At 32.4% G+C, this 22,098-nt stretch overlaps 1 protein-coding gene across 1 annotated transcript in view; it reads left to right on the forward strand.

Moving 5' to 3' along the window:
- The window catches only part of LOC106642596 (CDK5RAP1-like protein), a 316,384-nt gene that overhangs the window by 128,938 nt on the left and 165,348 nt on the right, over window positions 1–22,098 (forward strand). Inside the window, exons 3-4 of the mRNA XM_089592327.1 lie at window positions 5,681–5,908; window positions 5,981–6,191. Of these exons, the coding sequence (XP_089448453.1) occupies window positions 5,681–5,908; window positions 5,981–6,191 (439 nt within the window). The remainder of the gene's footprint in view (window positions 1–5,680; window positions 5,909–5,980; window positions 6,192–22,098) is intronic.

Here is a 22,098-nt window from a genome sequence, read left to right on the forward strand (position 1 = left end):
GTTTGGACTTGTAATTTAATGTTGTTAAAAAATTAATTAACCTTGCGAACATTGAGGGAGGGAACTGTTTTACAATGTTATCTTCTCGGTGTGAGCTTAGAAGCGATTATGTATGTGTGTGCGTGTAAGGATGTAATAGATGTAAAAAACAACACATCAAGTATAAAAGTCAGTCGAGCCGAGACCCTTGTTCTCTCTAGTACTCTCTTATACAGAGCCTTTCATATAGTCTACCTATACTTAGCAAATGAATTCTTATACACAACCAGATTCATACTCCGCTTATTCCTATCCTTACTCGTCCTTACATACATATTTAGCGAATAGGCGCAGCAGCAGCAGCAGCTATACTTTATGCATACGGATAACGGATGTACAACCTTTATAGTTTGTACAACGCAGATAATAATAAGATGTATTTATTTGTATAAATTATTGGCTGTTTACAAATTATATATTATTTTTATAGACATATATGTCTAAGTATATAAAGATGTACATATATAAATTTCATACGAACGGAATTCTGACGTTGTCCCTGACTCTGAAATTGCTCCTTTGATTTTCGTGAATATGCGCTGACGTATTTATTAAACTCTTATGAATTTCACATCATGTTTAATGTGTTTAGGTAAACACGCACACGTATGCTTATATTTTTAATTGGTGTGTAAAGTTGTTTTTTCAATTTTTTTTTTAAACTTCTTCTGTTGCTTTTTTTATTAGTTTGATTTTACTAATATTTAGAAAAGTTTTCAAAAAAATCGTTTTTTAGCGTTTTTTTATCCTTTTAGCATTTTGAATGTTAAAAATTTAGAAAAAAAACGATTAAACTTGTAACAAAAAACTCAAATTTTTAAAAGTATATGTTGATGTATGTGAGTGTATGAGTGTTAACACCCTTACTTATACGGTTAATAGTACTTCAGCATTTCTTCAAGTGGTCTTGATACATTTCTTTTTCCATTTTTTTGGTTATTGTTTAAGATCTATAACTTTAAAATAAATACATATATTAGTTTTTTTAAGTTTTACTCCTATCGGCAAATTCACTGCTACAAAATAAATCATCGATTTCAGTCTTGTGACCTTAAAAAAATACGTAAATCAAGTGAATTTTGCACGTTACTTCCCTTTTTCTTGGATGCTCCACGCTCTGCCCTACCTACCCCACCTTATCACACCACATTTATAAGATAACTACGCCAAACCACCTCACGTCGACTCACCAAAGTGCATATCTGACGAAAGCCAAATTTGATTTTTATTGAATTTTATTTCTTTATTCCCTATTCTATTCTCAAAAAAAAAAAAATAATTACATTATTAAATAAATAAATGAAATAAAAGTTCTCTACAAAAATTGAGCCTGTGATCTTCTGCACGCAAGACAAGTATCCTACCCACTCTAACACGAACGATGCTGACAGTATAAAACCTCTTACTTTTTTTTATGCTGTGATTCGTATGTCACTGTTATATGTACATTTAAATACTGTTCGTTTACTAAATTATTTTAATTTTCAATTATATACGTTACTAAATTGCTCATTGAATTAAGTAACTTTTTTTAACTCTACCAACATTTAATAATATATTTTTAATAATAGCTTATATATATGTATATCAATAAATATTTCTTCAATTTTTTTACATTTAGGCTTTTTATAATAAATGAGTATATATTCAGTTTGAAAAAATTTTTTTTTTTATTTTGATCTTTTTGTATTATTGGTCTATTTATATAAAATTTTATAGAGAAATTATTACATTTCTTATTTAAAATAAAATGTTGAAGCTGATATTAATATATTGAATGTAACAGAATCTTTGCAGATTTATACTTTTGCAGAAGAATTAAAATAAAAAAAAAAAGAGTATGCTTTAACCTTTTTATTACCTCTGTTTAAAAAAAAAATCTATTTAAAAAATAGGATACATATTTGTATTCAGCAAAAAGAGAAAGCAGAGAAAGCCATGTCTAGTGCCCTCTCCAGTTAATAATAACCACATCGTACATTAAATTTTATTGGAACCTTTTTTTTTTTATTCATTGTTTTCGAGCATTAACAAGTCATAATTATTTTATTTCATCTATTTAAATCTCAATTTCATGTTAACAAAGCTCAATTTAGTAAACATTTAGACTCTCTTGTTTTATCATGCGTAATAGTAACATACAGTGGATGAGTTAACTGATCAAGATGTACAAATTTATTTTAACGCTTAAAGATTTTTGTTAAGAGGCTGTTTGCTGCAATTTACTTTTTATTCATTTTGTAGGCTTTCAAGTGGAGGGTATCTTATATCATACATACCGTTAATAGCCCTATAATGGATAATATTTTAGGTTAGAAAGTTATTCGTCACATTTATCAGTGCTTGATTGTGTCATTTTTGCTTATCGTATTAAAACGATTACGAGGATTACGACACCAAGAGCATGCACAAGAGATAAATAATGAACGTATGTGCACATAACAGAAAGATGATCAACGAACTAAGGAATTTAACGGAAAGAAATTGAAATCGTTTGGTTATTAATCACTAGCTGAATTCGATGTGTATATATATATACACATATATATACATATGTACTATTTATTTTTTCCTTTAATTTTACAAATTTTGAGCACTAATTTATAAAATATTTTCAGTCTTTTCAATTTTCAAAGGTAAATCTACTATCTTCTTAAAACAACTCAGAAAAACCAAGTTATAAGTTATGTAGGCAAAAAGTAACAACGAAATTAATGTTTACTACAGCTGCTAAAATTTAGTTATCAGTTGTCATTCAGACACTCTTATGTAAAAGTTTTTTTTCTAACATGAAGTCGTTAGAATAGTATTTTTCGGTTGAAAAGTGGTACTTTACATTATAAAAAGTTATCACATTTGTCAAACATATGTTTGTGTTAAAAAAAAAAGAGGATAAATAATCAGGACCCTGTATAAGGTTATGTGTTCTTTTGGGAAAGAATCACCGTTTTTTGGTGCTGATGAGGCTATTAAAAATTGTGGCACAAAAAGTATTTATGGTTAATTTAGTGTCTTGCCTGAATCTCCAAACTTATAACTATATAATTTTTTAAAAAGTTTTGCAAATGCTCCTAGTATGAATCTATTTTTTTTTTTAATTGTGTAAGGCCATCGATTTCTTCTTTTTGGAAATATTTCTACAGCGTTTGTATAATTTTACAAGATTATGCAAGAAGTTATATCGTAGCCTAAAATGAGTTTAAAACTTAAAATACATCAGGAAAACAACATTCATAAGCATCATTAAAAATGTTTCTGAGGTTAAAAGTAAATGTTTTTTAACATGAGAATCCTATGCTAGATCTGATCCAATGGAAAAATATTAATTTTCTATACTAAATAAAAACAAATTCGGTTGGTTGAGCAGGACTATTTATTATTACAAAAAATTACAACCGTTTGATATTTCGGTAATTTAGTAATGCCATCATCAGGGACTTTTTACAATAAAAAGTAACGTGAGTGGTAGAATAATAATATTGTACCAACAACCTCCGTGGCCCAACAATACATTCACAATATGCATGCTGCATTAAAAATAACGTATGTTTGACATACATAATAAAAATTTTTCTTAAAAAAAGTTAGTAAAAAATTACGAAGTATGAAGACTGCATTCAGTATTTATACTTAATACGACTCATACCTTATTGTATATTTTGCAATATGACTTTTTACCTTTTTTGTGATTTTTAGTTGAGTTTTATTTAAAAATGATTTTTATTTATTTATTATTATTTTTTTTTTGGGTTAACGTGACAGCTCTCGGACCAAGTCGCCAGGGCCACCCACTCACCTCCTATGTGTGAAGGTATATTGTCGCACCCATTTCCAACCCCTTTTTACTGATATTATACACGGAGAGGAAATTTACGGGCTTACGACGTGGAGGGTATCTGGCTGTTAGCGCATGCAGCCTCCCCATGCGTCTAAAACGCGAAGCTGATGCGCTGGATGCCAGCCAGTGCTTGTGTTAAAGCCCGTAGAGTGTTACATGCTATCAACACATATGATTACACGGCTGCGAACCAAGAAAAGCATAGAGATATTATAGATAGAGTAGGTAGCCGAAACTCATCAACTACGTCCGAGCTGAAAACGCAAGGAGCGTGATGGGTTTAACGCATGGTGGCTCTTGCGTTTTGGGTATCAGCTGATGGTTGGCGCAAGAGTCTGCTACATACGTATATGTGAACAAATATACGTACTAAGTGCAATTTCAAGATGTGCATTGTGTACCAGTGACAAACAGTGTAACAGTTTATGCATCTCATCGCAAATCATTTAATTTGGTACGTAAGTATAAAAAGATGATGCATTTGCACAGAATTTTCAATGTTGTGGTATTACTAACCAAAAACATCATGATGAATTAAATATCTTGAGTGCTTATGAACGGAGACAATTCAGTAAATTAGAAATCATGTGCACAGGGCCCTATATCAATCAAACATAACATAATTGTAAGTGTCAAACCAATACACCAACAGATTATTTCTAAAGAGCTGTCGACGTACTCAAAATGTACGTTTGCGTTTCCGACACAGAATAAGTGTTGTTGCAATAGGATATTTTTTAATAAATGTTTGACAAATTAATTATTACTGCCTATTCTAACGTACATATAAGTATATTTATACTTATATAAATATATGTGTGTAAACTTATTTCTGATGTTTTTGGTTAGAAATACCACAACATTGAAAATTTTGTGCGAATGCATCATCTTTATATACTTACGTACCAAATTAAACGATTTGCGATGAGATGCATAAACTGTTACACTGTTTGTCACTGGTACACAATGCACATCTCGAAATTGCACTTAGTACGTATATTTGTTCACATATACGTATATAGCAGACTCTTGCGCCAACCGTTGCTTCGTAAGAAAGATTCTCATTATGTATGTCAAACAGACGGTTTTTAGTATGGCATTAATATTGTTATTGTATTGTTGGGCCACGGAGTTTGGTGGTGCAATGTCATTTTTTGACCACTCACGTTATTTTTTATAGTAAGAAATCCCTTATAATGGCATTACTAAATTGCTGAAATATCGGACAGTTGTAATTTTTTGTAATAATTAATAGTCCTGCTCAGCCAACTAAATTTGTTCTTATTTAGTATTTAATTTTGGACAATGCTTTATGCCAGTTTAATTTATGCCAGTTTAAGTTAATTGCAGATGCTGTTATGCATTAATTTTTCATCATTGTAGTTTTCTATAAAACAGTTGATTCAAATCACTTGTGAGAATGAGAATTAACGTTTGTTTAATACAACTGAAAGCAACTTACGTGATAAGATTGCAAGATCCTTACATTTCTCATTGAAAATACATTTGTAGCGTTCTGTAAACAGCAATATATGAACGACGTATTTTTTAAGTTTTTAAGTACAATTCAAGTACATCGTTACGTCGCACATTTCTTATGAGATGAGCCATTGCAGTACTAGATAACAAGGCTGAAGCAGTACGTGTATAAGTACGTTTGTTTTATTTTTTTGTTTTTTGTAAATGTTAAGTAATCAACTAAGGTTAGCTTTGAGTTTAAGACAAAACTACGTATACTGCATGTCTTGTATTTTACATTTTTTTTGGCACTGTGTTATAGATTAAATATTTTCTTTGTTTCAGTTTACTTAGAAGTTTATGGATGTCAGATGAATGTAAATGATGCTGAAATAATTTCAGGAATTTTAAGAGAACATAACTATAATTTGAGTAGTGCTATAGTAGATGCTGATATTGTTTTGCTAGTCACATGTGCTATACGAGATGGAGCAGAACAAAAAGTATGGAATAAACTGCAGATACTTAAATCTCTTAAAAAAAAACGGTTTATTTCCAAAATCGGTCTCTTAGGTATACATAAATTTACTAATTTTTGGTTTACTGACGTATATCTTTTAAGTCTGTTGATAAATATGAAAATAGGATGCATGGCTGAGCGATTGAAGCACAAAATAGTTGAAGAAGAAAAAATCATTGATGTAATAGCTGGTCCAGACAGTTACAAAGATTTGCCGAGACTGCTAGCATTGGATAGTTCTCACGAAACTGCTATTAATGTTGCATTATCATTTGATGAGACTTACGCGGATGTCACACCTATTAGATTTAATAAAAATTCAAAGACTGCTTACGTGTAAGTAGCAAAACAAACTTTTTTTTAAATGTGCAACGATCTCTTTTATTTTAATAAGTCTTTTTCACACTGTGGCAGAAAAAATTTTCAGTTTAACAGCAGCTTAAGGTAGTTATCTGCTCAAAAATTTTTTCCTTAAAAAATATATATAGCAGTCTTATCAGAACAATAATTTCGAAACGGCAGTGCTGGGTACAGTGAGAAACTTACGTATCATCTTGCAGCTATTGCATGACAGTCTTGCAGTTCTGGTGGTATTGAAGAAATAATCAGTTAATCTTGCATGACTACCGAAAGCTCTGTACTTACTTCCGCGCTTACAGCAAGTAAATTAGTGTAAATAGAGTATAGCAAATGTATATAAGGCTTGCGCGTATCTGTAAAGATAGCGTAGCCAAATCCTAGGCTAATCTCTACTAAAACTTGGACCGTATTTTTCACTAACTTTTTGCTATTTTTGACCATATTTTAAGTATATTGTTTGCGGTCTTTTAAAACATAAATTGATTTTTTACCATAACCATTTATAAAACTCCACTATCCTGAAGAGTAACATTTTCAGTCCACTTTGTTAATGCTGTATCTGTGGAACTTATACTTACGTCTCTGTGGCACATTTTTTTTCGAATATTTGCGTTGAGAAAAAAAAAATTTATTGGCCGAATCCATTACCAAAAAAAAAAGTCCTGCTGAGTTAAAACATGAGCGTAGCTACCAATATGTCACCATACTTATTATGTATGTTCACTTATATATTGTGGGATAATTTATTGCTATTTCTTTCCATCTTTTGACTGGGAAATTAATTTTATCTACAACTCTTTATACTACATTGTTTATAATTATTTGAAATAATCATGCTTCTTAATATTAAGTTGTGGCTCTCATTATTACTGTTTAAAAGACACTATTTTTCTGGTAAGTAAACGCTCAATTAAGCGTAGTTAACGCTTTATCTCTGGGTCTTTTACACTTTCCAAAACAGGCTTTGTTGAATATTCTTTAAACTAACAGTTTGCTGCTTTTTCCCACAACTACTTTTTCCGTCATAGCCATTGGGCAGAAACAAAAGTCCTGCTGACACGCTAGTTAAGTCAGAGTAGCAAAACATCATATCTGAAGATAATTTTTAGACAATAAAACAGACTTTGCAGCAATTTATTTGTTAAATTTTTGCTGTGACTTTGGTTACAAATTTTTTTTTCACAGTTGTTACCCTGAAGTTATTGCACTGCTGGCTTGAGGACGTTCATCACACATAGCGTTTTCTGTACAATCTTCGACAAGTTACTTTTGCAGTTAAATAAAAAAAAACAGTGTCAGACGCCTGTATATAGGTATACAAATGCATTCAAAACAGTTGACGACGCTGCCGCATGCTCGCTCCGCCCTTACTGCACTCTCTACATTTCCCCTCTAAATGTGATAAATGTTCTTAAGACTAAATAAACGTAGTCAAAGATTTACCTTCGGATTGATTACACTTGTCCACTTAGACTCTGACGCATATTTGTTTACTAAGTATTTTATTAATCACCAGATTTTTTTCATACATTACAATAAGCTTTGCAGCTTATTTTCATGCTAGTGATTTTCAACTCTTCTTTCACAATACTAATTTTTCTGCTTTAACTGTCACTAAAAAACATGGTCAGAAAAACGAAATAACCAGACAAATTTTTGAAACGTTGCTAGCAAAAATTTTTATTTGCTAAAGATTAGGATCTTGTTATTTATACATCTATTTTTTTAAATTTAACTATATGATCACATCAAACTACTTGTTTTTTCTTTGAAATTCACCGAAAGTATTCAAAGATTAAGATTTAAATGAAAGGTAACATTTTTTTAATAAACAAACGACAGAGTAAGTTTGGAATAACTTAAAATAAAAAATTTGAGTCTGCCAATTTTCTTTTCTAATTCAACCGATCATGTTAAAACATAGTAATCAAAACTTAACTGAAATGTTTGGCAGATATCTTTTTAAAAACAAAAAAAAATTGTATTATTTTACGAAAGAAAATCATTTTTTTTCTAAAACTAGATGTTAGAAGTACATTTAAATTATTACTTCTACTTCTGATGCTATAGTTGTCTTGAACTTGAAACAAATGTTCACTAACTTACTGAAAATAAGATGCTAGTGTTATGACCGGACTTCTTTAGAGAATGGTCTTAACCGTTTTATTATAGTGTTGTTCGTGGGTCTCTTAGTATTCATCTCGTAAGCTTTATTTGTTTCTTTTAATTGGATGAAAATTCTTAATTTATATTATAAGAAAAAAATTTTTCTATTGTATTTCTTTATTAAACAAAATTTAAATAATTTATTCATTTAATCACATTTTATTGGGCCACACTAGCAAAGTTTAGTATTGATTATATGACTGATATCTATCACTAATGGTTTGTACTTCTCCTTCGAGCTAAGTTCCCTAGTGCTTTATGCAGTATTTCTCAGCAGTTTCTTTAACTACACGGATAAAATCGTGGCCAGAAAAAAGTTGTTGCGGTTTCTTCTCTCTCTGCTGTTGCCGAACTACTTTCAGTGAGCCTCCTTTGCTGTACCTCGTTCCATAGCGTAGTCCAAAACTATAGATGTCCTTGAAATACATGCTAGCTGCCTCAGACAACACGTTATACTTTACGTGTATAAAGTTCTCTCGGAATGCAAAAGTTAAGAGTTGACTACAACTTTAGAAGACAGGTGAAAGACGTAAAAAGAGCAATTCTTGCACTTGATGGAACCTGTTTTTTAGCATCAGAGTAAGGTTAAAGAGACTTTTGGTTGAATAAGGTCAACCAATGAGCGATATTTTTGAAAAACTGCGTTAATAGCTAAACAGTAAGTTGGAGTATAATTATGCTTTAGTGCGATTTTATGCACTAGGAAATAATAATACAACAGTACCAATCGCATTCTTCTGACAGAAGTGGTTAAGATTTTTTGATCAGTGATGATGCAAGCTTGCATCAGCAATAAGAGAAATAATAAATACAAGCTTAGACTTGAGTGATAAGTTTACAAATTTTGCAATCAATTCTTTTGAAAATTTTACTACTGATTTTTAGTGTTGTGAAACAATGAATTGGTTACAATTTTCAAAGTGGTATACATTACTAGCAGCCCCCCGTCTCGGTTTCGCCCGAGACTTACTAAATAAAACACCGTAGTGTGTTGACATGTAATGTGAAACATTTTCAGTTAGAAATTTTACACATATTCCTGATACATTTCAGAACAAAAATCTTCTTATTTAAAACATATTTTTTCAAATCCATATAGTTTATTTGGTTAAATAATGAGGTGCAAGAATTCGAAAAAATTATTATGCTGAAAAGTACCGTGCGTTTTTTATGCCATAAAATAATCGGTGGCCATAAGAAGCCGTTGATTTACAGTTTCTCCCGTGTAATTCATGAAAACGGCTATTTTTTAAAGCTGTTATGATTTTAAACTCCCTAAAAATTTATATTAAAAAAAAATTTATTTTCTCATATCTCACAACTTCATTACCAGGGCAACAAAGTCCTGGACCTTAAACCCTACATTTTTATTGCCACAAAAACACAAATACATTTTCTACTCATTGAAAAATCTGAAGTAGGATCTTTAAAGATTTCAGAGATTGCTGTGAGGGTACAATGAAAAGCTGATCTTTCACGTAATGGACTTTTTAGTTGTCAATTTTGACGCTGCTGTTTTAATCTCGATAAATTTTCTGCGTCAGTTTCTTGACGCCTAAGTAAAATTGTATTTATTAGATACACTTGAAGTTTTTCTTCCGATTCACCCTCTTGCGAATTTTGGCATGCTTAAAATTTTTGTGACCCCTAAAGTGTGTTTTCTGTCAACTTTGTTAAGTTCTAATATATTTGTTGACAAGGTAGTTCGACGTCCGATGGCCCTAAAAAAGACCGGTGAGCTTTTTAAGTTAACTCTTTTTTGACTGCAACGTTGCAACGTTGCAACGGATTGACGTTTATGAGTCACTAGATTGATAAGCAAATGCGCACGTAAAAGATGCACTTTGAAATTCACAGACACACATACACACACCATGACGTATAAGTTCTACTTGCCATATGAGCTTAAGCATGTACACATTACATCTAGCATGAATTGGACAGATGAATTTCGTTTGTGCTCATAGTCTACTTTTGACTCCCACGACTCGCGAGTACTTTATACACGTAAGGCATAACGTGTTGGCTGAGGCAACTCGGGTGTAGTTCGAGAGTATCAATAATATCAGACTACGCTAAGGAGCGAGGTACAACGAAAGCTGAAACCGCAACCCCTTACAGGCCACAAACTCATTTGTGTAATTTAAGTAATCACTGGAAATGACTGCACGAAGTATTAAGAAACTCCGATGCAGCAGTAACAACAGTCAAATTAATTAGATTTAATCGTTTGTTTACCAAATAAGCCTTAACCTACTCTGTTTTTTTTTTTATTTATGCATTTATTTATTTATTATTTTTTTTTTTTTCAAAAAACTGCTGTACGTACAAAAAATTGCATAATTTTTGGGAGTAATTTGAACTCATAATACCATGTAACTTTGTTAATGCACAATATGCCTTAAATCATCTGAAACTGTTACATATTTCAACACACCTCCATTTTTAATACTGCGTAGAAAATTTATATTATCCAGAAGGTTTTTACACACATGACCTCAAAGACATGGTCACCATAAGTGGCTTCACGTTCTGCATAACAGGCTTTTGCTCAGACAAGAGAAATAAAAATTTTTTCAACATGTGTGAATAAAGCGTGTTAACTACTTGAAGCATGAGATGTAGTAGTTTCTATCAATTGTAAATTTATAAAGTGATATGAATCTTTAACATGATTTTTTGAAGCTCCATTTAAGCAGCAATTATTACAATTTTTTAATATATTTTGTGGTGAACTGGAAGTTCCGTAGCACTATTGACACAGGAATGAGCCATGTGGCATGATACCAACTAGCATGTTTGTAATTTTGAGATGCATTGCGACCGTAGCTTACAAAGAATTGAAAGGCTATAACGGGATAATATGGTCAAAATTGTCCTACCCTTAATATTTATTTTTTATAAGCTGTTTAAATAATATCCCTTTAGCCAAGTTTATAGCTTTTCAGGAGGAAATTGGGTGCTGCTATCATAAAAAATGTGTTTTTTTCTTTTTTTTTGTTTTTTTCTACGTTACTCATAGTTATAATAAAATTTTCTAAACGTTAGGGGTAAGGGTATTGTTAAGAGCTACGTATTGGCTCAAAAACTGTTTTCATCGGGAAAAGTTTCCATATAACCCCGCTGTTTCGGGGGGGGGGGGTTCCTGTGGAATTTTTCTCCAGAATAGTTCCAGGGTTTTTTCCTTGCCCCACAGGTCTTTGGGCCTAGGTGAATGCGAAACAGTGTTAGGGCTATAGGTAGGGATTAGCGGATCCGATACGCCAGGCAGGGATCGCCGGCCTTACCGGTGAGGAGTGGTCCTTGAAACATGGGGCTTCTCCGGGAATGCTAATAAGCCTGGATCCGATGCTTCAGCAGAGAGCGCTGGCTTAACTGATGAGGAGTGGACGTCTTGAAGTATGAAGTCCTCTCCAGGAAAAAAGTAAGGAAATTGTTGCGGTTGCTTCTGTTATTACGGAACTTTTTAGTCACAAAGTATCTGACTTTTTGGATTTCAGCTCCGAAACAGCATTCAAAAGCTTACGTTTGCATAAAAAATATTACGTTTACAATAACTATGACACACATAACCTTTTTTTACTATGATGCTAATATTATGGAAATCCCGTTGATTTAACATTGAAGTTGACTGCAATAATACGGGCACAATAATACCTACAAGACTCTCCCTACAAGCACAATAAATATACAGGCCCATGATAATACTAACATTGGCAGTTAAACGTTTAAACCTCTTTTTAAATCAATATTCCGAAGCTCATGCATTTATCAAAGTAGAATTCAGTAGTTTTTAACTCTTATATTAAAACCAAAAATTTTTACATTACAATGATTTTATGAACTGAACTTCTTAGATTAACGTTTCGAGCTTACCACTTGAAAAAAACTGCAATAATACTCTCATTAACCCCTAGTTTTTGAGTAAAAAAAAAATAATTATTTTTATAAACTGTTTCGATTTAAACTACATATACATACAGCCGGGAAAAATTTATGTAATTTTTTAGTGATTTTGTTGGTTATGAGGGTCATATTTTTCTAAGATAAATCCAAATTTTTTTGTGTATTTTTTTCTGTTTTATTAAATAGTAGTATCATTATTGTCCTTTTTGGGTCTGAAACATGTTCAAAATAAAATTTTTTCAAAAATATTAGGTTAGGAAAAAAGTTACTTTGGTTTTTTATGTTTTACAAATCGAATTTATTTATGTAAATTTCAATCACTAATCGTCGATATTTGTGCCGTTTCAATCGATGACTTTTTTCTAGTTTTCTGGTAGAACCATAATTCTGTCACTATAGAATTGCTGAGGTTTTTTTGGTAAAAAACTAAAATAAGTGATTTTCGCAAGCTTCCCTTGAAGCCAACCTCGCATCACTAAGAGAGTTCTGCAGAGACCGAAACAAATGGTAGTTGAGTGGGGCAAGGTCCGGACTATGCGGTGGATGCATTAAGATTTCTCAGTCAATCTCTCAATGTTCACCGAGTCACTAAAAATATGTGAGGTCTAGCGTTGTTGTGATGAAAGATAACGCCTTTTTAGTTGATTAGTTCTGGACATTTTTTTCCATTGCCTGCTGCAATTGCATTAGTTGTTGTCAGTGAAGCTTCTCCGGGCTTCGATCATGATCTTTTTCGCACAGAAGTGCCGTACATGATCCATTTTTCATCGCTCGTTATCATTCATTTCACAAATGGCTCGAGTTCATTTTGTTTGAGCAGTGATTTATAAATGGAAACTTGGTTCATTAAATTTTTTTCTGTTAATTCATATGAAACCCAAGATTTTTGAACAATTTCATCAACTTATTTAAAGATTGGCCGACCAAGGCGAGGTTCATCTCTAACATCGAAATTTTCCAATAACCCAATCTTTTCATTGAAACAATAACCAAGCTTCCATTGTTACAGTTAAAATTTATTGTGAAGAAAAAGATGAGTTCAAACCCATGAGTATTGCTGTTATTTCCAATAACCTAAACCATGATACACTTGCTATATATGAGTATCAAAAAGTTATAATAAATTATTTGAAATCCAAGTTTGTAGTAAAGAATATTTTTTACATAACTGATAGGGCCAGTCAACATTTCAAAAATAAGAGCAATTTTAGAAACATACTTTTCCACAAAAAAGATTTTAAAATTTATTGTGAATGGCATTTTTTTGCTACTGCTCGTGGAAAGGGAGCGTGTGACGGTGTTGAAGTCAACTTGAAGAGAGGTGCAAGACAGGCAAGTTTTCAAGTTCCCTCTTATAAACGAACTTTAACAGCAGTCGTATAACTTCAAACTTATACGATTGGGTAAAGAATTTTCCAAGGAAAGAAACGTTTTTTTATTTAAGTAAAGAGTCGTATGAAAAATGTAGAATAAAACTTAAATCTCGATTTATTGAAGCAAACATAATACCGGGTATTTTTCAAATTAAACTTTGTGCACTCTTTTTCGAACAAAATAATAAAGCCAAAAAGCCTAAATCTCGAACTTTATCTAAAACTAAAAAAGAACAGAAAATATTTGTTAAAAAAGTATTTCTAAATTAATAATATTTATAGTTAACTTGAGTGAAGCGTGGCGCGGCACCGGCCCTTGGCGTGTGTTCAGACTGCTGTTTGCAACATATTTTTAGGGAAGAAATAAGGCCGAGAAAAAGAGCTGAAAGCAGTGATTTATAGCGTTTGCGTGGCGGGCCTGGAACGTTTTGTGTGAAACGCCTTTTATGAGAGTGCTGAGAAAAGAAAAGAATAGAGTAAATTTGACCAAATATATGAACAGAAACATCCTGGCTTGTGCGTCTACGTATTTAACTATATCACCCTTTTTCGAATAGCTAAGACTACAAACTGCTAATTCTAATGCTTCTTGAATAGAAATAAATATCTGGTTGCCGAATGGTTATATATTCGCTATGCGCCTATGTCAGGTAGTGCCGTCCAGTGAGAGAAATTTTCCCTTGCTAAGATCGCCAGAATGCTCAGAGCCTTATAGGAAAATTTTGTGATAATTAAAAAAAAAGTTATTAAGAGTGAATTGACCAAATAAATCAGTGATTTAAGTGTGTATTATATTAGTGTACAGTAATAAATTTTGTTTGGTGTTGTCATGTGTACTACAAGATTAGAAAAAATAAAAACATGAACTGCTACTGTAATAACGTAGCATATTTGAGTACATATACATGCTCACACTTGTGTAAAGTTTAAAGGACACAAGTTATTCACGGAAACGTAATATAAATGTATAAAAGTTAACCTAACCAGTCATTAGTGCTTATGTTGATCGAACACTGTGTTGTAAGAAATAGATAAATGTAAGCAGTACTTGTGTTTCTCAAGCTGCACATAAGTGCAAGCATATATATGCACTCAAATATGCCGTGTTATTACGGTCGAAATCCGTGTTTTTATTTTTTCCAATCTTGTAGTACACATGACAACACCAAACAAAATTTATTACTGTACACCAACATAATACACGATCAGATCACTGATTAATTTGGTCCATCCACTCTTAATAACCTTTTTTTTAATTTATTAAAAAATTTTCGTATAAGGCTGCATGCATTCTGGCGATCTTAGCTAGGGACAATTTTTTTCACTCGACGGCGCCACCTGACATAGACGCACAGCGAATAATCCATGGATGGCTGCCAAAGATAATGTTCATGGACCGTATCCTGCGTGTCAGTAGGTTTATCTCTAGCCTATAAACCTATGACTACCGATAACTCAGACCGCCAGAGATTGCCCACAGATGGCCCGTAAAACTGATGGACGTCCATTTATTGCGTATATTATGTACCGTTGTCTCTTATATACAGTGAATTAATATTTTAATATAAGTAAATTTTTAGAGGAATAGAACAAAATTAAATATTTTGATTGTTTGCAATAAAATGGATACAAATTTGACGAAACGTCTCTCAATCACTACAAACTACATGTACGTGATTTAAGAAAATGGAAAGCAGATAAAATTAATACATTTAATTCTCCATCAAAAGTGTTTCAATTTAAATTTATTTGGAAAAAGCAAAGTTAGAACTCTTGGTAATAGCAAAGCATGACCAGATGAAGTGGAGAAAAAATTACATGAAGAACTATAAATACTAAAGGATATAAAACATAAAAGTATAAGTTGCAATGTACCTAATAATACAATAAACAGCAATATTAGTTATGACGAAACTGAAAAAAACATCAATATAATCTATATTAAAAGACTATGCTATAGATTGTTAGCCACCTTTTAGTCATATTGATTATTTACTTGAAAAATTACGTTCTATTCATTGAAGCTTGCCTTTGTTGCTCAAAACTCTACTGAAGTTCATAAGAATACTGTTATAGGATTGTAATTCAACATGGATGGAGTTTTTTTATTCAAGTCTAGCTCAACTGAGTTTTAGCCACTTTTTGCAAAAGTGCATTCTAAGCTATCTGTGTACAAGCCATTTATTATAAGTGTATGGTGTGGACAAGGCAAGCCTGGATCCGTTGAATTGTACCTAGGAGAGTTTGTCATAGAATTAAACTTGATAAACTCGAGAAATACGATGAATGAAGATCATTATAATGTTAAAGTATTCTATTTTGTATGCGACCATCCAGCTCGTTCTTTTATAAAATGTATTAAAGATCATACCGGATACAGCTGTTGCGAAAGATGTTATGATGCAAGTGTCACACAAAATCGAAAATGTTTATTTTCTGGTGACGTTAGTCTTAAACAAAAAAGCACGGACGACTCATTTCAGTTAAAGAATAATACCAATCGTCTCATGATAGATTCTCCTTTGTTACGGATTGAGCCTCTGCTAAACATGAAAATTGATTTTATTTTGGACCCAATGTATTTGATATACCTTGGTATACAAAAGAGACAATATTACACTTCGGTAACTAACATAAAATTAGACAAAAATAGTATTGAGGATATCTTATAGATTAATGAATCTTTGTTTACAGATTACTTGTGAATTTTAGAAGAGTATTACAGTTCAAGACTACAGAAGAAAAACTTTTACTATTGTATCGTTTTACATTAATTTTACAAGATATTTTATCTCCTAAAAAACTGTAGCATTATATTTTATTTAGTATATCAACAGAACAATTGTCAAGTAAAGAATTTTAGCAAAAGTATTTTAATGAAACTGTGCAATACATGTGTACCTTTGTTGAACATGCCAAGGATGCGTATGACGAAAATATAATGGTTTTAAATATGCATTCCTTGGCTCATGTACCTGACGATGTCCAGAACAAACAATACTTTTTAACTGACATTACTGCTCTTCCTTTTTGAAATGAAGTTGGGTGAAATAAGGTGAAACAAGGTGAGTATGCAAAAGTGTCAACAAACCATTAGAATAAGTGTGTAGACATATAAGTAGCTTTCAGAAGAAACCATGCATTGAATATGCCAAAATCAAAGTCTTAAGTTCATCTAAGACTAACAAAGGAGGCATTATTAAGAGAGTTGAGCATAAAGGATGCCAATTATCTATATAAGCACCGAATAACGTAGTGACGTTGTATCATAATGTACTTTTGAAAATACAGGAAATATTTTACTCCCCAAAAAAAAAAAAAAAAGTTATTGTTGTCAAAGAGTAACAGAAATGAATTGCTAATGCATTTGATGCTCCAATGCTATCTAATGCTCTTGACATGTACGAAGTAAACAATCATCCGTCCAATGATTATTTAGAAGTAATGATAATTGAAACGCAGCACAAAATGTTCTTTATAACCATTTTTAATGTTCCAATATAATATTAACAAGTGCTGTTAAGAGTGTTTTAAGGGTGAGATTCAAGTGTTGTATGCTTAGTGCAAAGAATAAGTTTGTAACATCGGTGTATCCACATTAATTTTTTTTCCTCTTGCTTCAAATCTGTCCGTGCCGATTTTAAAATACAAAACTCAGGGGCAAATGTGCATCTGCAAAGAGGTGAATCACCTACAAGAATGCTCGTAGCGAAGGTACTACGACCATGCATGACTCACTTACATGCACGCTGGCCCACGCTGACCGGAAATGCAAGATAAAATATTTTTCTACAACCATAGATACAAAAGTTTAACTGGGAACAGTTAAACTGAAATATTAAATTCAGATATAATGTTAGATAAACATAAGGTTAAACATTAGGATAGCTTAGAATTAATGCATAGAAATAAGTGAAAATATTATTACAAGCCAGAATCATCACAAACAACCAGTACGTACTACACCACTAGCAAATAACTACATTACATATTAACTATAACAAATTTGGTACACAACTTTAGTAACCTTCAAAGAACTATCCGATTTTTACCATTCAAGTTAGCAAACTCATAATTTACAGAGTAACCATTTTTTTCATCGAATTAATAATTTCATAAACATACTGCAATAGTCTAATTTGTAATCTAGTTGATTGCTAACACCTTTTCCCGAATGTAAAGGAAAAACGGAAAATAACCCTTCCCTTTTTCTTGACTCGGAGAGAGAGTCCGTATGCCTGCCTCCAATAGGGGTAACAGAGTCCTGATTCCCCAGGGTACCACGAGACGACTCCCTCTCCAACTACTAGCAGCAGAAAAACATGTTTACCAAAATTATACCGAAATTTCGCATTATTTTCGTAACATTATAAACATTCAAACTATCGGTAAAACAAACTATGTTAACTCACAACAAGCAAAGCACTAGTATTCTAACAACTGCTATTCTTATTATCATTATTATGATTATTATTATTGTTATTATTATTATTATTATTATTATTATTGTTTTTACTATTATTATAAATACCACCGCTAATTATAAGTTAGTACGGCCGCAGCCACCGTTTTGGCGCTTAAGTAGTAGTATTAACTAACAACTCACCAATCGTTTGTTCACCCTAGCATCAACCGAATTGTTAAGCGATTTTCACCGCTCTTTTTGCAATGAACTTAGCTGAACGAACAACCAATGTGTAGCATTAGTAAATATTAACAATACCTGGTCGTAATGTTAAGATTAAAATATATTGAAATTCTGTCAACTTTTGATGTAAAAGAGAAAGGAAGGGCATGAGTAAGTGAATCACCTTCCCTTCTCTTGACGCACAGAGGAGAACAAGCTGGATGTGGGATGTGCCAATTTCTGAGTGGCTAAACTAGAGCAGTTCTAGCCAATTAGATTTTCGGCTATTGTCTTTTCTTAAAAATTTTCCGCCGGCAAGTTTTCCTGCGTTTTTGAGCCAGCGCGTGACCGAGGTCCGCTTCTCGCAATAAAAAGGCCCGTAGGCCCAGAGAAAAATCAGTTTGCAGTTCGTAGTTCTGAGTTTGACTCAACTCGACTCGGCTCGAAGATAGCCCTTCAAAGTGGACTGAGTGGTAAGAGTCCGCCTCTGCTACAACCCAGTCTACTGCGAAGCGAGGTAAAGCAATTCAGTTCGGCACGCGAAATTAGACGATACCCTTCGAAGTAGACTGAGTAGTGAGAGCCCGACTCTGCTACAACCCAGTCTTCTGTGAAGCGAGGACACAGTTGAATTTCACTACCACCCTCGAACGATCAACTGGTTGCCAGAGTCCGTCTCTACTGCCACTCGATCTTCTTCGAGAGCGACTTACATCCACGCTGGTTCAACGTCTGTAGCAACTTTCACGTTTAAATAAAAGTAAGGGACCAAATATCATATTCTTTCTTTTGATCAAGTGCTTCCTTTTGCGCGAATACCATTACTCGCTATAGTATTGGCACCCGTGGATCACCGGGAAGTATAAAGTGTTTTGTTTGCGCGAATGCCATAGTATTGATACCCGTGGATCACTGGGAAGTATAAAGTGTTTTGTTTGCGCTAATGCCATATTAATACCCGCGGATCACCGGGAAGTATAAAGTGTTTCCGTGAATGCCACTACTCGCCACAGTATTGGCACCCTTCGGTCACCGGTAATAGCAAATTAATCTCCAGTATAAAGTGTTTTTCGCGAACGCCATTACTCGCCACAGTATTGGTATCCTTCGGTCACCGGTAATAGCAAATTAGCCACGGACAATCCGTCGCCCTCCGTGGTAATAATACTATTAGAATAACAACGAACGATCGAGTTAAGGTAAATGCCTACCGTGATATTAGTGTGTCAAGGTCAAATTACATACGATATCCTTACTCGTGACGGTGTTAATTGTTTTTAGATCGTGAACGAGGTATACACTGCTCTTGACAAAAGAAAGCCGCGAGCAAGTGCATCGGAATATTGCACAGCAGTCAGTCTTAGTCGCGTGAAAGCAATTGTACCCCTTTTTGAGTAACGCGTCTTTAAGCTGAATTACCCTTTTAACCCCGCGTCCCACCTACGCTCCCAGTGTGAATCCCGAGCTATTGAGCGAAAGCTTAGGCTCAAATAATACGTTGCGCCGACGTAACAAGTTATTGAATCATTTGCGTTACTCTAGATTATTTTCTGACAACATTAAAAATAATGTTTTATTATTATACAAACATTTAACTGCATTTTAATGATGCATAAGTACATAAGATCGACGCGCAGTCAAAGCAGAGCAGTTTATTGTAAAATTGCCTCTCGCTTAGTCGTTGCTGACAACTAGCCAAAATCTGGTGCTGCTTGAACTAGTTAATAGTAATGAACTAGGTATGAGTGAATATTTACGGCTTATTGCAAGTTTTCTCTGCAATAGGTTACCTGCTCTTGGAGTACACGTAAGTGTGTACTAGTTGCAAGTTGAGGTAAATATACTATATTTATGTGTATTTTCGTTTTTCAAATGCATGTTAAAATAGTCTTTAAGTTTATAATACATCTTCATGAGAAATTAATACAAGGCAGGAGACAAATACTTGCAAGCTAGCTTTAGTAAAATTATAGTTAGTCCGCTAGTTGAAGCCTGTAATAATGCAATTCCTGCCATTGTCGAGGAAACCATTATGATTACCCACAAATATAGTGTAACCATTGGAATCAATAGTTTTGTCCAACTTAGATGTCGGCTTCAATTGTTATTCAACAATTCATGAAAACGGAAAAAATAAATTTTTTTTTTGCATTTTCATTTATAACTTATTTTCTAGCGGTCTGATTGAAAAAAATTTAAAAAAGTAAGGTTGTTTGTTGTGAAGTGTTCTACCTATATGGTTGTAGCCGATTATCAAAAAGTTTTTTTTTAATATTAATATGCAAAAAACGTAAAATTTCATTATTTTTTCAGTCAATGTTTATGTAGTTCTTATTCTTTTATTCATCGGTAAAAAAAATTTATAATCAGGGACTTAGTACCTATTATAAGGATCTTTAACCCTGAACGAGTTTTTTATATTGTTAAAAATGACGTCCTAACGCAATTGTTTATTTAAAATGTGTTTGCCTGGTTGAGGCGTAAAGAAAATGATAGACAAAAAACTCCGACGGCATTTTTTCAAAAATACAATCAGCTTTAAGGTTGCGAAGAAAAAAAAATTTTTTTTTATTTTATGCCATATTTTATTGTAAGAATCAATTTTTGCAATTGAAGAAGTTCTTATAACTTCGTCATTTTTTTATGTATACAAACGCAACCAATTTCCCATAGAAGTATATCATTTTTTACGCACTAAACAGAAAAAATATTGAGATATGACAATTTTTACTAATTTTATAAACAAACTCGCGTTTTTAACTATTTTTTCAATAATGACTGAATTTTGCAGTTCACAAAAAATTTGTTCTTGCTCCCCAGGTGGTCTCTCACTATTATTTAAAATTATTAGCGTATATACGTAAGCGCACACTGTTAAATAATTGATAAGTTTTCACAGTTTCACGTCTTTAAGAAGTACGTAAAAAATGAATTAGAAGCACTTTAAATCTCCTGGTATTCTTCAGAGAAATAAACGAGGATAAATTTTCATGCTATTTTGTATGCTATTGTTGACAATGTAACTGACAGTGAAAGTGAATACACTGAAACGACGACAAAAAAAAGTTTTAATATTCTTCGTTATAAAAAAATTTTAATGAATCGTGCTATTTCATGTCAAATAAATAATTATTTTTATTAAATATATCGTGGTGTGAAAATTTGTCTTTGTTTATTTCTCCTAACCATGTTCTTGTATTTAAAATGTTTCTAATTGATTACTTACGTACTTCTTCGAGATGGGAAACTGTGAAAACTTATAAAGTATTTAACAATATGCATTTACGTATATACGCTAATAACTGTTGAATAATAATAATAATAGACACGGTCTGGAGAACAAAAAAAACTTTTTTGCGAATTGTAAAATTCAGTAATTATCGGAAAAGTAGTAAAAAACGTGAGTTTGTTCATAAAATTAGTAAATATTGTCATATCTCAATATTTTTTTATTTTTAATACGTAAAAAACAATATACTTCTATGAAAAATTGGTTGCGTTTAAATACATGAAAAAATAAAAAGTTATAAACATTTCTTTAAGTGAAAAAATCGATTATAACAAGAAAATAAAGTCTTTTGTCTTTCATTTCTTTTACTCCTTGAGGAGGCAAACGTATTTTTAAATGAGCAATTGCGTGTGACGTCATTTTTAACAATATAAAAAAACTCGTTTAGGGTTAAAGATCCTTATAATAGGTACTAAGTCCCCGATTATAAAATGTTTTTACCGATGAATAAAAGAATAAAAACTACATAAACATTGACTGAAAAAATAATGAAATTTTACGTTTTTTGCATATTAACATTAA

Source organism: Copidosoma floridanum, unplaced genomic scaffold (genome assembly GCF_036245765.1).
Source record: "Copidosoma floridanum isolate Cflo_tuat_1 unplaced genomic scaffold, Cflo_Japanese_pri ptg000016l, whole genome shotgun sequence".
In the NCBI taxonomy this organism is placed as follows: domain Eukaryota; kingdom Metazoa; phylum Arthropoda; class Insecta; order Hymenoptera; family Encyrtidae; genus Copidosoma; species Copidosoma floridanum.